General features: G+C 43.2%; 2 protein-coding genes across 4 annotated transcripts; both read right to left on the reverse strand.

Annotated features, from left to right (window-relative positions):
• Positions 1 to 10,242: 10,242 nt before the first annotated feature.
• On the reverse strand, positions 10,243 to 13,803 carry LOC131702087 (insulin-like growth factor I-A). Its single transcript, XM_059003845.1, has 4 exons — positions 12,711 to 13,803; positions 11,825 to 11,975; positions 11,338 to 11,555; positions 10,243 to 10,962 (listed from the first exon to the last, which is right to left on the reverse strand). The coding sequence occupies exons 1-4, from the start codon at positions 12,780 to 12,782 to the stop codon at positions 10,780 to 10,782; spliced, it is 624 nt and encodes a 207-aa protein (XP_058859828.1). The 5' UTR covers positions 12,783 to 13,803; the 3' UTR covers positions 10,243 to 10,779.
• Positions 13,804 to 15,598: 1,795 nt separating this feature from the next.
• LOC131696560 (ligand-dependent nuclear receptor-interacting factor 1-like) lies at positions 15,599 to 20,795 on the reverse strand. Of its 3 annotated transcripts, none has more exons than XM_059003842.1 (4): positions 20,656 to 20,795; positions 17,496 to 18,601; positions 16,965 to 17,126; positions 15,599 to 16,593 (listed from the first exon to the last, which is right to left on the reverse strand). In XM_059003842.1, exons 2-4 carry the CDS (start codon positions 18,270 to 18,272, stop codon positions 16,204 to 16,206), a joined length of 1,329 nt encoding a protein of 442 aa, XP_058859825.1. In that variant the 5' UTR covers positions 18,273 to 18,601; positions 20,656 to 20,795; the 3' UTR covers positions 15,599 to 16,203. The 3 variants fall into 3 exon arrangements, with proteins under 3 accessions (XP_058859825.1, XP_058859827.1, XP_058859826.1); XM_059003844.1 differs by lacking the exon at positions 20,656 to 20,795 and adding an exon at positions 20,007 to 20,209; XM_059003843.1 differs by lacking the exon at positions 20,656 to 20,795 and adding an exon at positions 19,839 to 19,947.
• Between the last annotated feature and the right edge of the window lie 742 nt (positions 20,796 to 21,537).

Genomic DNA, 21,537 nt, shown 5'->3' on the forward strand with positions numbered 1-21,537 from the left:
ACTGCTGAGCATGACCAGGAAGTTGTGTGTGTGTGTGTGCGTGTGTGTGTGTGTGCAAGTGTGTGTCAGTGTGTAAATTATTTGCTGTGCCTTTTAAAAAAAGAAAAACGTTAAAGCTGCTGTAATTTCGTTACAAGCCGATGGCTCTTTTTATCTGGGAGCACAAGGAAACGTCTGTCCGTATGAACATTCCTGGTTAAAAAATAAAACAAAACTAAGAAGAATAAGAGACCAACCGTGGCCACCGCCCCAGGCAGGAGCCTGGAAACAGACAGCGCTTTTTATTAGCCCTAATCCACAGAGACAGCACTCCCCTTTCTTACTGCGCACTATCCAGACTCATGACCAGGGACACTTTCATTTGATTAGACATAAAAAGTGCTTCCCATCCACTCCAATAAAGACCTTCCCAAATATAGTGATTGCTGAGACATCTACCCAACTTACAGCTAACTGCTCTAGGCCTTGTATACTGCCCAGTCACTCATGTTCCACGTGACCCGATGACAGCTCCATTGCGTAACATTGCCTCTCAGGTACTCTGCGTGGCTAAGCAGAGACCCCTGGTGGTGGAAGGTGGTACATGCAGAGGCTGTGTATCAATTATACTGATGCAGTAATTTGAAAGCAGTTTACAGGGTTAAGTACACGCTGTTTTTATTATGCTGATGATATTTTACAGGCAACACTTTAAAAAAAAACAAAAAAAAACAGATGAGGCACACAATCAGGGTCAAGATAACAATGTTGTATAATAGCTCCCCCTTGTGGCCGTGGTCATGAATGACAGAAGAGAAAGTTCCCTGCAAAGAATAGGACGTGCAAACTGTGAAAGAAAGAAAGAGTGCGGTGGCAGAAAAGCACGAGTCTTTTACTGCAGCGTGGAAAAGCACATGCTGTGTCGTTTCCTTTGGTATTGGTGGCAGGTCAATGCACATAATGACAGACGTCAGAAAGAAACACATACACAGTATCTGAGTACGTGCAAGGAGAGCCCCGCAGAATGGCTGCACAGAGTCATTGGAAGCAACGCTGCCCTGCACAGCTGCATGTGGGGGTGTTATATTGTGAGGCTCACCTGCAACACACTGCAAAAATATACTCAAACACACACACACACATTCATCTTCCTGGAACCGCTTTCCAAAACTGTTCAAAGTTGTTCCTCTTTTTTAATTGCCAAGATATTTTTTCAATCTATTTGTAGTTTCAGAATCAGAGAAAACATGTTTTTTCAGCTGCAGCTGGCTTGGGTTATCTACTCAAGCATTCTAGCACCCTACCATTTGCTTCAGAAAAAAAAAAATACATTGCAAGACTTTTCTCATGCATTCATTGGACTAGAAACATCCAGCATGCTTTATTTTTTTTTATTGATTTTAGGCGATCGATCGATCGATCATTTAATAAAGCTTCTAAAAGAGGCTAACGACAGACTGACTTATTGCAATTGAGAGTTCCATGCAACCTTATTGGGTGTGACACTTCAGTGACATCCAATCCGAACACAAGGCGCTTCCAGCAGCACCCGTCATGTGGAACTCCAACAGCCTCTTAAAGCTGTATCCTTGGTCTCCTGTCAACGAACATGCCCCTATAGGAAAATACTTTACTAATACTTTATTCAATGGCTGTAAAATAAATATCAACATGGAAAAACATGAAAGCAACTTAAAGAAACAACAAAGCTGTTTCAGCATTGGCTGTGGGAGTTATGAATATTAGTTTTATGCTACAGCAGCCCTCGCAGGAATTTAACATGAAGTCCAGAATCCCTCAACATTCCTCTGGGTCCTGAAACTTATAAAGCTGCCCGGCCTCCTGCGCCGATTCTCGCTGACAGTTTAATCTGGTGATTGTCCCGCTGTGTGCGTGGAGGAGGTTATGTCAGGATATGCTGAATCTGGAAGCGTTTCAGACAGGGAACGCTGGTGGAAGCCCTGCTTCCAAATGAAAGATTCATCGCGACGCTTCTCTGTCAATCCCCATGCGATGACCGTGGCATGAAAACACAGCCCAGCGGACCTGCCTGTGTGGATGTGTGTTGTTTATGTCACCTTGTGTGTCCGATACATTACACAGAATAGCGTGCATTTATCCAGCAGTGTTATTTTTATTTGTGTTTCGTCTAGGCTAGGCACATGAGCGTTCTGTACTTGCCTTGCACAACACAAGCTTACAAACATATGCATGCTGATGTTGAATTTCAATGCGTCAACAGCAAGACATGAAAGCAGGAAAACAGTGCCAATGCTCCCTGCTCTGGTAACCAGAGGGGAATTGGGAATTCGAAGAAATATGTGTTGATGACAAACAGTTGAGAGATTTACAGGAAAGTTTTCTTGAAGCCTTTGCCTTGCTGTTCTTTCAGGTGGTTAAGTATGTTGACCCCAGATTATACGATGCGATTGGTTCAAAGCCAGCAGGGTGGTCTGAACAGCAGCCCTTTGGGTTTGCTGGCACATCGTTGGTAAATTCCTTCTTTTAGCCTGCTGCTGGCCTTCACAACACACTGGTTATGCTCACCAAGAAAGTTGGGCAGGAAAACAAGATCCACACAGACAAGACTGCGTGTCAGTCACTGGTATTTCCGCAGATGGAAGCTACGCATGCTTACTGGAGGATCTGGAGGTGATTAACTGCCCCTCAACAGAACAAGACAACCAGCCCCAGAAAACCCTGTTATTGTTTCCCGGTGATAAGTGGCTGGCAAGCGTGCCGTCCGGAGAGTTTGTCTTTACACCCGTTATCGGTACAGGGATATCAAGGCCTGACCACAGACTGACTGGCTCGCTCAGTCTTATACAAAGAGAGGAGGACTGATAAACTGCAAGATTGTGTGTATGGTACACGGCTGCAAGCTCTGCCCTGGCGTATCGAGAAAGCATTCCTTCATTCATGCTCGGATTGTTGCATTCAAACTGGATTCCAAAGGGATGCAACGAGGATTCTTTTGATGGACAGGATGCATGCCAGGGAAGCATTCTATTGACCTTGAATGATACTAGAAGTGAATTCTTGCAGTTTACCATGCTGCTTCCAAGCATGCACAATGCATTTAATATAATAATAATACTATGCAGACATACCCAGCTGTGTGTTTTCTTTGCACTGCTTTCACTGTGCGTTATTAGAAGTTGCTGTTTTTCAATGTGATGTACCACCGTTAACGTTGCCAAGTGACGTGGACAGAGATTAGGCAAAGATACTCAAGTTTCTGCAGTAATTCTTTATTTTGAAACAAGAAACCTTACACTTTCAGCAAATCAGTGTAACTGGTCAAATATGTATACAGTATAGCATTGCTGGTCTGCACACACATACCATTTATGAAGAAAGGGTTTTAATTCAAAATCGAAAAAATAAAAACAGCAACACTTCTGTTTAATCGCGTGGTTGACTCAGCACAGAGTTCCTTCGAAACAGAAATCGTTTATACACAAGTGCATTCCACAAAGAAAGTCAGAAAACAGAAACTGAATGTCCGAAATAATTTTGAAGTTTGACATCCTGAAATCTTGGAAAACACACAGTTCATCATTTACATGGTTAGACTGTCCTCTTAAAAAAGACCTGCCTGCACAGAACCAGGGAATTGCACACAGCGTATAACCCAGGGAATTGCACACAGCGTATAACCCAGGGAATTGCACACAGCGTATAACCCATGGAATTGCACACAGCGTATAACCCATGGAATTGCACACAGCGTATAACCCATGGAATTGCACACAGCGTATAACCCATGGAATTGCACACAGCGTATAACCCATGGAATTGCACACAGCGTATAACCCATGGAATTGCACACAGCGTATAACCCATGGAATTGCACACAGCGTATAACCCAGGGAATTGCACACAGCGTATAACCCATGGAATTGCACACAGCGTATAACCCATGGAATTGCACACAGCGTATAACCCATGGAATTGCACACAGCGTATAACCCATGGAATTGCACACAGCATATAACCCAGGGAATTGCACACAGCGTATAACCCATGGAATTGCACACAGCGTATAACCCATGGAATTGCACACAGCGTATAACCCATGGAATTGCACACAGCGTATAACCCAGGGAATTGCACACAGCGTATAACCCATGGAATTGCACACAGCGTATAACCCATGGAATTGCACACAGCGTATAACCCAGGGAATTGCACATAGTTTATATAACCATTGCATTTAACTAAGCAGTGGCTATGCTTGCAGCTGGTCCTTTAAGTAGTTTGAATGCAATTGAAAGCATGTTTCTAATTATTATTTTTATTTATTTGTTTAAGTCTGTGACTTTTCAAACCAGCTCTGCTACAAAGAAGGGGTCGGGACCTATAAACCCTGGGTTTGAACATTAACTTGTAGGTCAAGTGAGCTTAAGAGACATTTCTATCAATCGAAGGCATGGTAGAACCCAGGCAAGCACGGAGAGGTACGGTAAAGCACATTTAAAAACCTTAGCAAACCGTGATAAAGCCTAACACACGTCGTTATGAGCAAGGAAAAAGCACAGCACAACCGCAGAATCATAGGAAACCTCTATAAGGGCAATTGTTTTTAAATGGCAAAATCCCAGCGAGAGGTTCTGTTTACTTGAATGTGGTCGAAGGGTAAGCGCGAGGGAACCGGAGATATTGCATGTTAACAAAAAGAAAAACGCTGGAAACAAATAAATAAATAAAAACAATGTGATACCACTTTATATCCAAAACAGAGGATGTTGTTTAGAGAGGAGGCAGAGTCTGCATGTGGTTACAATGAATCTGCTTTCTGCTTTCATGACATACCACACAAGTGGACTGGATCAGGAATCGCTTTAGTGTTTTAAACTGTTTTAAATGACCCTCCCCCCCCCAGCATTGACCCCACTGTCTTCTCATTGCGTTTCCTTTGGCAAGCCTTGTTGCCTCGTTGCCAGTCGTCTGGGGCAGACCCGACGTCAGAGGTTTGTATCAGAAGCGCCTCGCGGGAGTGAACTGATAGCGCAGGGGCTGACGCACACGATGACGCAAGGGCACAAAGAGAAGCCATTGCAATTCATTACCAGGTGTGTTCCAGCCACTTTCTCAGATAGAAATACAGGGGCTCACACAGGGGCACACAATCCATAATGGCAGGGCATCCCAAAACACTAAGCCTGTTACTCTTTGCAAAGGAAGTTCCGCCATCCACGGTGAACCAAGGGAAGTTTACACGTGCAAGTCTGATGTAAAAATGGGTGAAATGTATAAGAAAGTGATCACTAAAATACGGGAAACCTCTGTAAAATAATCGATGTGTCCTCAAATCTGTATTCCCAACCCCACTCGTACTCCTTCTGTGCTCTTTCCTCCCCCCTCTCCCCCTCTCCCTCTTTCCCAGCGATAACCTCTTCCCTGGATTGAAACCTCAAGGTTGCTCTCTTCTGCAAGCAGCACAGTATTATAACAGCCCTGCAGCCTATCAGCGCGTTATCTGGGTGTTGTGCTCGTCGCTATCCCTGCTGCTTACTTGCAGCCCCCGGGGCACTCTGATTGGGAAGCTCAGCCGTGCCTGCTGGAGCTTTCCTTTGTTCTTGGCTGGGTTGAGGAACCAGTTGCATTCTGTCCTCTGATTGTTCATGAGTTGCACCCAATCACAATGCAAGGAGCTTCAAGGAGCACATGATAGGCAGCATCTGCTCCCTCCTCCAGCCAATCACAGCGCTGCCTACTTAGCAGGTTCTAAAGATGACAGAATCGCGTGACTCGTGGGAGACACAGCGATTGGAACGGAGATCTTACAAAGCCAGTAATCTGAGACACGCAGAGCGGATAGTATTGCCTTCCAGGTAACGTGTACTATTTAAAAACGGGAGCTTCTCTCCGCTACGTTAAGGGCTGTCTTGCAGTGAGAGCTCTGGACTATTTTGCTTCTCTGACACCCCAGCTAAATCTCATGGTTTTCAGTCCAAAGAAATCTCCCAGCACAGCATGGTCTCCATTCTTCAACAAGGGGGGGCTAGGCAAAAACAAAATGATAAAAGGTGTGATATTTTATTCTTGAGAGTTCAGAAAACGTGCCTTTACATTGTGGTTTTAACCTATGGGAGTTGTACACCTTATACTAAAACACTACATACTCCTGCATTCAGGTATTGCAATCTAACTGGAGGTTTTACGTTAAGTGTTTCAGTGCTTTTTAGCTGGTCTTCCATAGAGATCTCCAGCCTTCTTTGGTGTTGAGGTCACTAGAGATTAAATAAAGGAGTCCATTCTACCTGCACATTTTCAGGCCTGTTACTTCACCGATAAAACAGTACTCAGCAAAAAAAAACTATATACTATATACACCTTTTCAAAATGAATTGATTCATTGCATTTTCAGCAGCGGATGGGTCTTACGCATTGTTTAGAAGCCCCTTGTAGAGCATCTGCATTGACAACCACATGCTCAGGCTGCACTGAGACTGGTTTGCAGGTTTTAGGTACTGGTAACAAATGCCTTTCAGAAGGAGACTCTGTGTGTTGAAGTTTAGTCTAACGCTTTATTATCTTTTTCTATTTCAACGCAAAACGAAAAAAAAAAAAACATAAAGCGTGCCAAGATTGTAATTTGCTGATTAATCAGTAAAATGTGAACCTTTACTTGGTACTTGTCTTCCAAAAACCTGTTATTTGCAGTTTGGTGAAGGCTGTTCACCTGTGATACACAAGATAGCCAGCGCGGCGGAGGCTCCCTATCGTCTTGTTTATAGTATTCAAGGACAGGCAAGTACTGGACTGACCGCAAGAAAACCTGTCCTCTCAGGGCTCCAATCCCAGCAAACTCTGCCCGACACCGCCTGGGTAGATCGCAGTTCTTGCGCGAAACCGGCAGCTCTTTCTCGTATGTGATCGTCTTTAACAGCGTCAGAACTTTAAAATAATGGCCGCAAATGCACAATGAATTCCGGCTGCATAGCGCAGGAGTAACACTCCAATATCTTACGCACTTATGAGGTCATTCATTTTGAATTGAGCCCCCTGTTAATTCATGTGGATTTAATTACCCGGATTCATTCCATGTTGCTTTGTAACAAATGCTGTCCACAAGGCAAGCATGCATGAATTAACACTTCTCACAATCCCCTGGTGGGCGAGAAGAGCCATGAGCGCATGCTTGTACATGTGATCAACCAGCCCTGTGTTCTCTTATAACATGTTAAAGCGTAGGTAAGCCCAGAGAGGTATGGTAAATCCTATTGAAAGACACGACATTGCATGGTAAACCATAGCCATGGGGAAACATGAGGAAAACTGAAAAACTGCTTATCTGCCGTGGTAAACTTTTATAAGGGCTGGATCATGTTATTACGCGGTGTAACGATGTTTCGAGATACGTGGCTGAATGATTTCGGAATAATCTGCGCCTTCGTTTCACGCTGTGACCTTTAAGTTTGGCAGGGGCTTCTTGTTTGAAACATATGGCTCAATTTTATATATTATTATTTTTTAATGTAAAACTGGAGCCCCAGTTCAATGAGTCAGCTTGAAGTAGTTCTGACGGTGATGACGTCATTGTGTATAAACGCGTGCCAGTGTCGCGTTTGTGTTTGTAGAGTAGATCTGACCTGAGAGAGGATTGGTGCTACACTGCAGTAAACAACTCTACTTAGACAAGCCGTTAAGTAGTAAATAAATAATACAGAACTAAAAAGAAAACAGGTCTTATAAACAATCTGAGTATTTACACACTTGAATTATTTGACATATATATATTTTTTAAATCTGATATAAACTGTATTAAACTCGAGTCTCGTCTGAAAAAAAAGTTTGTCCTGTCAGGAGAGCTTTTTAAAGCATGCAGCCAACACGCTCTGTAGCAGTCAAACTCCGCGGTACTGCGAAACCCCTTCTACCAATAGCAATGACAGCGCGACCCCACTGGCCTGTGTCACAGCAGACCAGTTAGTATTGCTAAGTAATGCATACATGAGCAGCAGTGTGGAGTAGTGGTTAGGGCTCTGGACTCTTGACCGGAGGGTCGTGGGTTCGATTCTAGGTGGGGGACACTGCTGCTGTACCCTTGCGCAAGGTACTCTCTCAAGGAAATAATGTAATTGTATGTAATAATAATGTGTTATCTTGTAACAATTGTACGTCTAAAAAATAAATAATTTGAAGATAATATCAACAAAATCGTTGCTTTCCTTCACAGGCAACAATATAAACCAAATAATACATGGTCTGCGCGCCACAGGTGCGCTTTAAAAGTGGTCTATCAATTCTCGTCTCATGTGCTAAATGAGTCTCTAGCTGGCATTTGATCTGTCTGGATTTTCAGGGGCACCTTTTTTAATTGATGCATTCAAAGATGTTCATTTTGTATCTTTATTTAGTTAATATATTTGAACCTATGTATACCGAGCATCAAAAGAAACTCATCACTGTTACAACACATTTATTTTCGAAAAAAAAAGGTATATGAATGATGGACATTGACGAAATGTTTTTGGTTTCTTTTTACTCGATCATTCACCCTTGACCATGACACGCTTGAGTGACTGTGAATGAAGCATGTGCACTTAATCACCTGCTTAGTGAGACAGTTGATTGGACTCTGGATATGGAGTGATTTCAGCTGTTGAATTGCAAGCGTGAATAAAAGCAATAAAGAAAATCACAGAAAAAAAAAACAACAATATGCCACGTCTGTCGAGAGAACAGCGCCTTCGTGCGATCGGCATGTTGGAGGCTGGACTAGGGCAGCGCGCTGTGCCTCGCCGTCTTGGGTGTACACAGCCAGCAATTTCAAACCTGGCGAGACGGTATAACCAGACACACTGTGTCAATGACAGCGCCACCAACTGGGAGACCAAGAGTCACAACACCTGCCCCAGATCGACAGATCATTCTGCAGCATCTTCGTGATGTCAATTATTAATCAACACAATAATAAGTCACTGCACCTGATCTAAAACAGAGTTTGTCGTTTTTCAAACACATCTAGAGAATTTTATCCAAATACTATTATTATTATTTATTTCTTAGCAGACGCCCTTATCCAGGGCGACTTACAATTGTTACAAGATATCACAATATTTTTATATACAGTTACCCATTTACACAGTTGGGTTTTTTACTGGAGCAATCTAGGTAAAGTACCTTGCTCAAGGGTACAGCAGCAGTGTCCCCTACCTGGTATTGAATCCACGACCCTCCGGTCAATAGTCCAGAGCCCTAACCACTACTCCACACTGCTTCTCTCAAATATAATTGATACGTTTATTTTGATGTTCAAATATAAGTGATTCGTTTCTTTTGTTGCTCAGTATATAGGTATAGGTGTAAGGAAATATAACCTGATGGCATTTTCTACTTTGCTTGACCTTACCACAGGAACGCACTTAGAAGCGCCTTTCATCAAACAAATGACATGATCGATTTGGAGATCGTTTGCTGAATAGATTTATAGATGTATTTTAGTTTGAGAAAAAAAAGGATTTGGTAATGTGTTGGCAAGGTAAGAGTTAAGAGTAACAAGTTAAAAAACAAACCACGCACTCTTAAAGTAAAGCATGCCCGCGCATTCTCCTGGATATGTGGAGATTATGAGGCTCATACAGCAGCCACTGCAATGCGTCCCTGCAGAGCTCGGCCCAGCTCGCCTTCCCAAATCTTCAGCTCTGTTGCTGACGCGTATGCTTGCGAATCAGCTCAGCCTTTAATCCAAGAAGCATGGATTTGATTATCGCTGCATGGCGCATGACATTTAGCGATTTTCTGTGTTCTGCATACCTCAGTTCTGAGGTCTTGGTTGTTGATGTACGACTGTGTTTATTCTATGAAACTTGTTATGGGGCTTTCCTGGAAGATAAATATCTAACTTGTACTGTTACAGACTGCAGTATTAAATTTAAAAAAACAAAAAAACTGCGGTTTACAAAATAATGTATTCCAGGAATTGTTTAAACCTTTTGTGTAAAAATACTTCGCATTTGTTATACCGCAGTTATGCCTCACATTATATATATATCAGCAGTGTGGAGTAGTGGTTAGGGCTCTGGACTCTTGACCAGAGGGTCATGGGTTCAATCCCCGGTGGGGACACTGCTGCTGTACCGTTGAGGAAGGTACTTTACCTAGATTGCTCCAGTAAAAACCCACCTGTATAAATGGGTAATTGTATGTAAAAATAATGTGATATCTTGTAAGTCACCCTGGATAAGGGCGTCTGCTAAGAAGTAAATTATATATGTATAGAGTTGCCACTACTCCTTTCTCCCTATACACAGTTACCTCTACACAACATTTCAATATGCCACTCGTTTTATTTTGGAACATTATTTACACTGATACACAAAGTCACAGTATAGTGTTTAAATATTTATATATATACCAAAAAAGCATACAATAAAAATAATCAATAGTGCACATACTTTCTAAAAGGGCTTTTCAAGTTTTGCTGTAAGAAAAGAATATAAAAAAACACACAAACGCTGTTAAAAACAAAAAAAAGATTGTGCGGAAGGATTCACATTTTATATCAATATAAAGACAGAGGCTGGCAGCTCAGAGTTTCTGGGTGCATTAGTTTGGTTGCACAGGCGCAGCTCGAACACCTATAAGAGACGGACTATAGCTCTGGTGTCTTTGCTGGGCTGGTTAGTAGCCAGCCCCTGACGTCACAAAAGCCAATCGATCTCTTCAGGTGGAGAGGACGATGACGTCATGAAGCAGCCAGGAGAGTCAAAGCATTACACCCTGTCTAAGTGATGAAGACGCAACGTTGAGGTGGCGGACCACCCATCTCCTGTTTGTATATCGACTCTGCTAGGTTCCAGCGGAGGAGCGGCCGGCCCGGGCTTTTCTGAAGAGCCTTTTTAAAAGGACCTCGCTCTGCTGCGCAGATCTGCGCAGGATCAGGAAACGCAGATTCGGAGCCGGATTCACTCTCTCCATTCTCCTGAACTGTGAAGGCCAGACGTACCTACTGGGGTGCTGTTTGAAGACGATCTTAAATTAAAAATAAGAAAACACAAAAAGCAGGGCTGTAAGTCACATCTATAGCCTCAAGCACAGTTTCAATAAAAAGCTGAGCCAAAACAGGCATTGGTCAAAACGTGCGTCTGTTTGACTAAGTTTCTTATCTCGGACATGTGGTTCCCAAGGATCAAGCATCAAGGTCTGTTGAATGTCCTTACCAAGTTTAATCACATTGGGCTGAGCAGTAACATGCTGTGCGTCCACACCAGAGGCTCCACTGTATCTCTACCATACCAAATAGCTCTGTACCGGTCGCTTCCGTGCACAAGAGCAGCAAGCAGATAATGTACCTGAAACCCCCCTTTCAACACTGCAGCCCGCTCTCATCGATTCTGCTGCTCCTACCTGCCTGAGCCGGCCGTGTGTGGAGGTCAGGTCCCGGGCCAGTCTCTTTGGATGGGTCAGTTGCTGGGTAGCCGTGGAGCCCGGCTTGGGAGTGGGTTTCAAGGGCTGTTTGGGCTTAGCGCAGTACGCCTCCAGCAGCTGTAGATCACAGCCCCGGACACAGCACAGATCCACGATCCCTCTCACTCGACCCCGAATGCCATAGCGGGAACTCTTACCTGAAACATGACGGAGGTAAGCACCACTGTGGACATGGTCTCAAAATCACAGCGCTGTCTCGTGTGGCTGTAGCGGGATATTGACAACAGGAGCTGCATTTTGACATATTTTCTTATTAGCATACCAGTATATTCTGTAGTCCTCATTAATTTAGCAGACGTCTTTATCCCAAGCGGCTATATATCTTGATTCTGTGCAAGCCACGGGGAAACACCCTGACACAATATTAAAGCCTGAACCGGCAGTTCACTGAGTCTGTTGTACGTACTGTAGTGAAAGCCCCGGTCTCCACATACAAACTGCAGATCCTCCACCAGCTCCCTGCCGCAGCGCGCCCGGGCCATGGCACCGCACCTCTGGGGCAGCATGACAAGGCAGAGCACAGGGTACAGCACCCAGACAGCCTTCAGAGAGCTCACCTGCAGGGAACACGAGGAGGGGCCGTTACCACAGCGCTCCAACACACTGCCTGCTCTCAAGAGCAGGGCACAAAAGACATGGGAACATCAACACAAAAGTATACAGCAACTCCTTTACTGAAGCGCAGCGACTTCGTTCGTGTCAGTAGACAGTCAGTTGCAATATTAGTGCTTCTGGATATCCACATCGCGATGCTGTGCTCCGTTGGCTATATCACTCTCAGTTCCGAACCCCAGAGCCAGTGCTGCTGCTGCTGCTGCTCTGGATAATAAACATCGTTGTGTGGTTTCGCTTGCCTCTCTGTGTCTTTGTTTATTTGAACATGTGCCAGGAGGAAATCAAGTGGAGATGTGCCCACTCTGTTTCACAGTCCCTGGGTAACCCGCTTGAAAGCATACCACGGTACAGTCACTACCCTGAAATGTTCGCTCTACTGTAGGATTAAATACAGTCCCACCAGTTTACACAGCCCAGGCAAGCCGTGCCGTACCGTACCTCAGCTACGTACTCTCACATCACCCTCAGAAACCACAGAAGCGGGCACTGACCAAAAGGAAGTGGCCTTCCACAAAAACACACATCTAAATGAATCACAGGCAGCTCCTTTGCATTCGTGCTGCGAGACTGTGGAGCTCTGAAGCACACAGATTGCTTTGAAACACAGAGATTGCTCTGAAACACAGATCGAAGCACTGACCATTTCAAACACTTCTGATGAAAGCATAGAAACGTACCTTCAGCACACACAGTCTCCTGGTGGAAGGGACACACCCTGCAGGCAGCTTGGCACACACTGAAGAGATCATTGCAAAGCACCCCAGTCCCTCGCACTGCTACAGTATCACAGACTCCTTGAGTTCTTGCAAGTGGACAGCATGGTCCGTCTTAAACTTATAAGCACAAGAGGAGGAGCCCGGTTTACACACACCCACCCAGAGCCGGGCTCTGTAAACTGGGTTATCGTTTCAATTCCCTGGAAAAGACAATAGCCAGCCAGCCCCCTTTCGTATTTTGCATTTCAGCTGCACTCCTCAGTGTCAGTGCCTCGGTATTAAATTAAAATTAACTTTTTTGCTGTGTGCTGTTTTATCTCATCATCCGGTGCCAAACATACATCTGCTAGCAGCTACAGTCAAACAATTCCATGTGATGATGAACTAAAAGCAGACTTTCTAGCTTGAACTAGTACTAGGAACAGTGCCTGAGTGAGCAACTGCCACTGTTCAGGAGTAAAATGGTCCTTTATTGCAACTACCACCCCAGCTTCAAGTTAAAGTACAGCCCAATCCTGCTCCTGGATAGAAATTCCACTCCAGGTTTTGCAGGTCAAATTAAATACTTTGCTGCTTTAGCTCCCCGGCTGGAAGTCTATGTGGTTAATTCAGAACATGGTTGAAGCAAACACCTGGACTGGATCCTACATTGATGGCACACGCACACTTCAGTCCTAACAAATACAGCAAGTCTTAATCCTTGTAGAGTTCTCCAGGGCTTGCGAACGCAATTCCCCTTGCCGTTCGCTTGGTGCGATTTTAAAAAACGCAGCTGAAGCAGTGAACACTCCAATTGTAACGCTGACCGCTGCACAGCGGTGGTACGCTTCATCTCATGCAACAATATGCAGTGTCCCCACTTCAAAACCCAGAGCACAAGCCTCAGTTAGCAATTACAGCGAGAGAAAGACCCGGCTGTGGGGACGCTGCTCCATTCTTAAAGTAAAAAGATTACAATTTTCAGGCAAAGGATTTAAAAATAGACTAAATTTCAGAGCAGCCCGGCAGGGGAGAACTAACCCTCATATTATCTAAACAAAAGAGGAATGCCGTTCCTGGAAAGAGAACATAAAACAAATCACAAAAAAACAAACAACCAAAAAACAGTTCAGCTTTTATTTAGAACATTCTTTCAGCCGGGACAATAGAACGTCTTTTACTAGGCGTGTGGTTTTTATGGTCTAACCGTGTTATGTGTGCTGGAAGCAGTGTAGACCTTAGTGATGACTGGGTCCTTCTGCATGTCCAGGACACACCACATGGTCCTCTCCAGACTTTTATCATAGACGCTTACAAACTGAAAAAATGTACATGCCATCAGAAGGAATCTCTGTCTGAATGGTTAACGTTTTTACCTTTCACTTTTTGTCCGAGTTGCACGGTCACATGACCGAAAGGAGCGACAGCAACTGCTTGCAACAATTCTGTTTTGAACATTTCTTTTCCTACATTACATGGCAAATTGATTGTGCTCTACAGAAACTCCCAGTGTTGTTTTTTTTTTTTTTAAATTGAAGGAGACGTACTATTTTTTTTGTTTCCGATATCTGAGTGTTTATTGTGCTTTCTGAATGCCATCACTCAAATGCTCAGCGATTGATTAAATACAGTGCAAGGTCAGCAAGCTTTAGGGTACACAAAACACCAGATAGTGGCGAGATGTCAACAACGCAGGGCAACACTCTGCCACCGCAGTCTCGCCTCAACTTATCCGCTTCGAGGCAGTACAGTCAACAGAGCTCGGACTTCCCAGAACACACGAGGCTGATACAAAGTGACGAGCGCCTTACATCACACGCAGGATTCCACTGGAAGAACTGGAACACAAGAATGGCGTGATGCGTCTTTGGAATTAAGAACGTCCTTGAAAGAATGACAGGGAGAAAACCTCTCAGCATGGGTTGGCCAGTCCAGGTTAAACAGGTCAAATGAGATAATGAACTATTGCAGGGTCAGGATAGGGTTTAATCAGTTCATTAAACAATCCCTCTGGGGCAGAAATTTACCTTGAGGAGAGCAAGTGCCATTACCAATGGGATAAGCATGTCTCGCATTATTCCAGGGCAAAATCAGGGTCTAGTATGGATGCAGAACTGAGATGTCATGAAACTTGCATCATTTGCTCAATATGGTTGCAATTTTAGTGGGGTTTTTTTTGTACAGATTTGTGTTTTCTTTAACGGTATAATGAACCGTTTATAAAAGTCAACAGACTCTACTGTTACGAAACTAGAAAAGCAATCCTATGAAGAGTGTTTAAAACACCTATAAAACACAAACCATTAGAACAGGACGATAGAGTCGTACAAATCAATGCAATAATGGAATGGGCGAGACGTGCAACACTAAATATTCACAGAGCGCAGTCCCTCTTACAGATCTTCCTTGAGCGGCCAATGTTGTCATAAAATAAATGTATTTGCTGGACTTTGATTAGAAGAAATGGAGAAACACCTGCCATCGATGTGTAGTATATTAAAACATACAAAAGCATATTAAAATAAAAATCAGGTGATCTGCAAGTATAAATATTCCTAAGAGCGGTCTGCATATGCCAGTCAGACCACGACATCCAACATCCAGAGTTGAACGCAGTACTGTATTGAAATGGTCTTCAGCTCTGCAAGAACACTGATCAACCTGCGTCCGCAAAAACACAACAGCAACGTCTCATTTCAATATGAAGGCCAGCCCTGGGGTGAAGCCTTACACCTTTTAAACTGACAACAGAGCTGGAACATTGCTCCTCTTCTCAATATGAAAAGTATCAGACTTGTAACAGAACCGCTTTCCCCACTGCAAATTCAGATGACAGGGTTCAAAATGAAAATGAGAGAGACAAGCCCAGCTCTTCATAAAGATCCCAATTGGATTTATTTTCAGGTAATTGCATTTAAACCTCCAAGCAACTGACCCCTTTGTCTCATTGAATCTCTGCTACATTCAAATAAAAACCAATTGAAAGGAATAGAGCGTTGATACACGCGAAGGCTGGTACCTGGGAGGTCACATGCAATTCCAGCCTCTAGAAATACCTGGACTGGCTCACAGTGCTATGCAGACAGAGTCTCCATGCAAACACTGTATATACGGGATGTCAGTGGTTCAGTCCGGAACATAGTGCATTAAACTCTGAAATCAGTCTGGTTTGTTTTCAAATCAGTAGCAAAACAATATATAGCATATAAATTAAAAAAAAAAAAAAAAACCACTCATTTGAATTGGCAATCTGTCAATGGCAGTTACAATTGCGGGCCATCAGAAAATCAGTCAAATAGATTTGTCTTAACAGATTTAAAAATAAAGCAGAACTGAGGGCAACACTAATATCCAACATAAAAAAAAAAATCTTTACCACTTGTTGAATTTGATTGGTCGACTGACATGAAAGTACAGAAGATGTATAAAACAAATACAAATTGAGAACAAACCAAACGTTTAAAAAACACTGCATCTAAAATGGCTTATTTTTGCGAATGGCCTCCACGGCCGCCTCTCTCTCTTTCAGGAGCTTTCTGATGAGGTTTATCTTTTCGTTTCGTAAGGACGCATCGAAATCAAACTCCTCGCTGTAGCCTGGGCTGGTGTGCACGGTGCCAGTCAGAGAGAAGGACTCAGCCAGTCTCGCAGGCCAGGCGCTGGAGTCCGCTCCAGGGGACCTAACCGAACTCTCCTCCTGCTCTGGGGAAGAGGCCTCGGGGCTGGGCTGGCTGCTGGCCTGCCTGTGCGAGACCAGCTTCAGCCTCTTGGGACTAGGTTCCCCAGAACTGTCTCGACTGTCCACGGAAACCGACTTCTCATCCTCTGAGCAGCTGTTACTCTCCGGCCTCCCTGTGTCTGCGACCTGCGTTTAAGAGAGTTTTAAAAACAAGTTACTGCGTGCTGCTGTAGCAGTGCCCTCTCTTGGTAATTAATGGCATTGCATGTAAATGTGTTTGTTTGGAATGTCTAGATATTTAAAAGCGAACACAATAGGGTCATGTGACCGACCACATCATTTACCCAGATTAAAAGCAAAAAAAAAATTAAAAAGCAACCAACAGTAGTGTACCCACTGTTTGCTTGAGAAAAAATAAATCAACAATTTGATACCTTTTTAGCGTAGTTAGTGGGCCAGCATTATTTAGCATGAAATGGGATGCAAATATGAATTGAAGGAGATTGGAAAAATTGTACATCAAAAAATAAAAGTAACTTTAAAATAAATAAAAGTACCTCTTCCTCTCTCTCTGCTGTGCAGTAGTTCTTCTCAGCCCATTCTTCACATTGTTTCACTGGGATTCGGACCTCCCGTTTGATCCCGAACAGCTTCAGAAACTCGCGGTCACTTCTGGCAGCAGGACGGCCAATCAAACCTCCAGCCACGCTGGGTTCATCCTGCATCAAACAAAGAAAAAAAACCTTGTGCTTCAGTTAGGAGCAAAAACTCTACAGCACTGACCCCTGGTGGCTTGCAGCCATAACAACAAGGGGGCAACTAATACTGAACCTCCAGAAAGCAAGGCACTTTACAATACACTAGAAAAAACCCCTTTACAGTGTTATGCTCCCATAGGTAATCATTTCCACACGCAGGAAGGCAGGGACATGACATTTTAAATCCATATTATATATACACACATTTTTTTTTAAATGTCTATTTTTTATTCATTTAGAATGCCCACTTACTTAACCCCAGTTTATAGCAGTATTTTTTTTTTTTTTGTTCTTGGTAGGCAGGTGGCTGGTGCCACCCACAGTACACACCCGTGGAAATGGACGTGGCTGGAATTGTTCTTGAAACCTCGCTTGTCTTTGCACCGGAGTGGAATGTTCTGTGGAGTTTCCTGCAGCAGGTTGGGACTCTGGAGAAACAGGACTGTCTTGCTGATGCTGCTGGGTAGTCTTAGCCTGGGCTGGCTCTTCTGCTGGGATCACACCCTCCACTTCTGCTCTGCTCCTCTTCTGTTTCTTCTTGATAATGAGGTACACCCTGCGGTAGATTATAATAGAGTGGTCTTTAATCTTGAAGATCCCGCTGTCGGGGAGCGTTGCGGGGCTGCACATCCTCAGGAGGTCTTCCAGAATTCCCTCTGTATCGGAGTGCTGGTGGTCCATGAAGGATTTCAAGACCCTGAAAGCCACCACGTTGGAGGATTTTACAGGCACCCAGCACTTGTACGCCTCTTGATGGCTTCCATTAACCCCTGGACTCTCGTTCCAGTCCGGTGATTTGAGACGGTCGGTTTCCAAGGCACTGGCTGGTGGGGATTCTGAATCAGACGCTTGGTTTTGAACGGGAGGACAGTTTTCCCATTTCCAGGCCTCCGTAGCTGTCACGGGCGAAATGCAGATCACAGACGGCGAGTCTGAAGTCTCTCTTTGCTTGGGGGTCCCTACAGGATTCAGCATGGACATTTTTTTAAGGAACAGAGGTGGCAAGGATCTCAATGGGATCGATTTGAGTTCCGCTTCAGCTGGGATTTCAATGTGCAGTTTGCCGAACAGAAGCGAGCCCCCCCGGATTATCGGGGAAGCAGGCATGTTTCTGGCTCTCTGAAAAACAGCGCTAGGATCCAAAGTGATAGCAGATGGTTTATTGTTTTTACTGTGCAGAACAGGATTTCCTCAGTGCTCAAGCTTTACTTGTAAACAGGCACTCGATCAGCCATTTCCCCTCCATCATGTAAGATACAGGTAGGCTTTATTCAAATCAGTTTTTTTTTTTTTTTTTTTTTTACTGCACCACAAAGCAAAGTGCAATAACGTCAAACAGTTAAAGGCTGAGGCATCAATCTGGGAATCTGACTTTAGCGTTCCAGGCAAAGTAAACCAATCGATTTTATAATCCCTCCAGACTGTTTGATAACGCACTGAAAAAGAAAACAAAAGAAAATGAACAGTTGTGGTTTTCTACACACAAAAGCAACTCCTTATTCTAGTTGCTCTTTTTAGTGTATAGTTTTACTGCCTCATTAAAACCACTCATTTCCCGCAGCCTTCAAAACTGCTCACATCACCCCCATTCTGAAGAAACCTTCTCTTGACCCTTCTGCCCAGAACTATCGCCCTGTCTCTCTCCTCTTGTTCCTCTCTCAAACTCTCGAGCGAGCTGTCCACTGCCAGCTGGCATCGCTCTCAACAGAGCACTCTCTGCTTGACCCACTTCAATCCAGGTTCTGCCCTGCACACTCCACGCAAAATGCCCTACTCTCTGCAACGGACTCTCAGCACCAGTTGTAGATATAAATTCTCATAATCCTAACTTGATGACTCTTATTTCAAATTGTACTTTAGTAGTATAATCTGCACTTACTATAAAACTAAATAAAAATACTAAAACTAATAGAAGAATATTCTCAACATAGTACTTTACATAACAGCTGAAGCATAAAAACGCATGTTTAGATAATGGTTATGTTGATCTTACATTTTAAACCCTATTTGTTCTGCACAATAAATTCAAATTTATAATTACCAGCCCACACCACCTTTATCATCACAGCGCATCATTAACAAAGATCACAGGTGGGCAAAGTTGTCTCTTAATTGTTTAATGAACCAATTAAATTCTCAGCGGAGGCCCCAACACAGTTAATTAAATTCAGGTACAGAAGTGGGCACCCCCTATACTGAAAGGTGCATTCAGTTTAGATTTCTCTTTATGCATTTACTGTAGCTTTTTTGCACAGTAGCACCCTCTACAGTCGGCTAGTCAGTGTAAACAGGAACTTGAGGTGGAAGTCTTGTAAAAAGCTGAGGTCTAAATTTACTGCTACATAGCATATTGCTTCTATATTTGAAAATGACTTTGTTCCCCAGGGGCTACCGTTTATTAAGACAATGAAATATAGAACTAACCTATGTATCTGATAAACATCTTAAAACACACCCACAGCCTTGAACAACAGTATTTATGTACCGAATACAGAAACTGGTATAGCAGTATAGAGACTGTATGTCTCTTATTTTGTATTGGTTAAACCAAAGCAGTTCTTCGTGAGCATAACACAGCATCAACAAATACGTGCTGCTATCCAGCTCGTTTTATAAACGGCAGCAGATACGAGTCACATTGCGTTAAAATTAAAACACACATATATAAAATACCAGATTACTCGAACCCCTCAGGAGGTAGCAACCGGCTTCTTCCGCTCTCGAACGCCTTTCTTCCCGGTTATTTTTAACCGGTATGTTCTGCTTTAGTCCACAACTACTTATTTTTAAAATGACATCGTCCCCTCGAAAAAAAAAAAGATGCACTTCTAGAGAACAGACCTTTAACCCTTGAACTTGCCAGTTCTATACGACCACCTTCTTGAACACTCCCTTTTGGTTTCGGCTATATTCACTTATGACGCATGGCTAGGTACAACTAGTCTATCAATACAGCGCGCTGGCGAGTCACTTCTCCCTGTCCTCATGTGACAGTACATTATTATAGATAAACGGTGCATCAAACACTACAACAGCGTCACCCGACTACAGGAAACCCCCAAACAAGCATAGAGGAATTCCCCAGTGCTAACTCACACATGCGCTCAACAGGACCGAATAAACTTGACAAATCTGCAATAACTATTTTCAGGATCGCTTGGCACCTGGTGCGTGCTAATTAATCGAGTCTTTTCGATTCATAAAATTATATATATATATATATATATATATATATATCCACAATTTACTTGACTGAAGGTCTGCAACTGAGTTGGTTACGTAAACGACACTGTTAAGGCAGAGGACAGGCATTTCTGTACACGTCGATACACGTGAATCAACGTATTATCATCGTTATTATTAATTATTTCTTAGCAGACGCGCTTATTAAGAGCAGCAACTATAAACTGCGTCCTTCCGCACAAACAAATCACTTTCACGTGTGCATCAAGAGTACATCCTAGTTTTGCTTATTGAACACAAACATTACCTGTATTTTAGGAAAGCGGTAACAATGCCTTATTACAGTGTGAGTATGAGTTGTTTCCGGGGCATCCCACAAACATGCATTAAAAAAAAAAAAAATAAATAAATAAATAAAAATCTTTATAGCCTCGTATTCCAGTAGGGCTCGCCCAGCAATGGCGTAGCTACTCTCTCATTGGCTCAAATGTCAACTCTGACCTTTTTCTTCAACCAGTGTGAGACAAGTTCCTGAGGGCATGACCCGGTTTCCCCGCTCCCAAGTACAATCCTCAATCGCCATGATTATTATTACTGATACCAGATTAACAAGTCTAGCTGGCATTTAGTGAGTAAAAAAAGCTTTTGAGAAGATTAACGCCAGTTTTAATTTGAAAACTGTATGGTCGTACATTGTCTTGGCTTTGTTGTCTCAAACGTGTTAGAAAACACATGCGTTCTTCATTTACTGCAGCTGGGCTGTGTCACGTCTTTCTGATCATTTAAAACCACCAATAATAATAATAATAATAATAATAATAATAATAATAATAATAATAATAATAGATTCTAAAATATTTGAGCTCACTGTGTTACAGTGAGACAGGTTTGGAAACCAGACAATTATTGAAATAGTTTATTAACCTGTAACACACCCCATTCATTTTACAGTCTATATATTTTTGGGAGTGGTAAAAGTGAATCATAATATGCTACTAATTATTTGATGAATCAAGTCGTTTGTTTAATTGTGATCTAAGGATGCTCATGAAACATTATGCCATTTCCCATGTATCCAGGTCTCCAAGGCTCCCTTCGTCGATCATTAAAACTGTCAATAGCATTCTGTAAATCTCAGCACGATGATTTTGAAGCACTGTACCTAACAAGTGATGCCTTTATCAAACGA

The sequence above is a fragment of the Acipenser ruthenus genome, chromosome 29 (assembly GCF_902713425.1).
Source record: "Acipenser ruthenus chromosome 29, fAciRut3.2 maternal haplotype, whole genome shotgun sequence".
Classification (NCBI taxonomy): Eukaryota; Metazoa; Chordata; class Actinopteri; order Acipenseriformes; family Acipenseridae; genus Acipenser; species Acipenser ruthenus.

What these genes read in the sequence shown, in the direction of transcription:
- LOC131702087 (XM_059003845.1), bottom strand. Translation starts at nt 12,782, where the DNA reads ATGATCTCTTCAGTGTGTGCCAAGCTGCCTGCAGGGTGTGTCCCTTCC. An exon ending in GGAGACTGTGTGTGCTGAAG is followed by an intron (nt 11,976 to 12,710) that starts GTACGTTTCTAT and finishes TGTTCCCTGCAG; the next exon opens with GTGAGCTCTCTGAAGGCTGT. An exon ending in AGACCGGGGCTTTCACTACA is followed by an intron (nt 11,556 to 11,824) that starts GTACGTACAACA and finishes GTCATGTTTCAG; the next exon opens with GTAAGAGTTCCCGCTATGGC.
- LOC131696560 (XM_059003842.1), bottom strand. Translation starts at nt 18,272, where the DNA reads ATGCCTGCTTCCCCGATAATCCGGGGGGGCTCGCTTCTGTTCGGCAAA. An exon ending in AGCCACGTCCATTTCCACGG is followed by an intron (nt 17,127 to 17,495) that starts GTGTGTACTGTG and finishes TGTTTGATGCAG; the next exon opens with GATGAACCCAGCGTGGCTGG. An exon ending in CAGCAGAGAGAGAGGAAGAG is followed by an intron (nt 16,594 to 16,964) that starts GTACTTTTATTT and finishes TCTTAAACGCAG; the next exon opens with GTCGCAGACACAGGGAGGCC.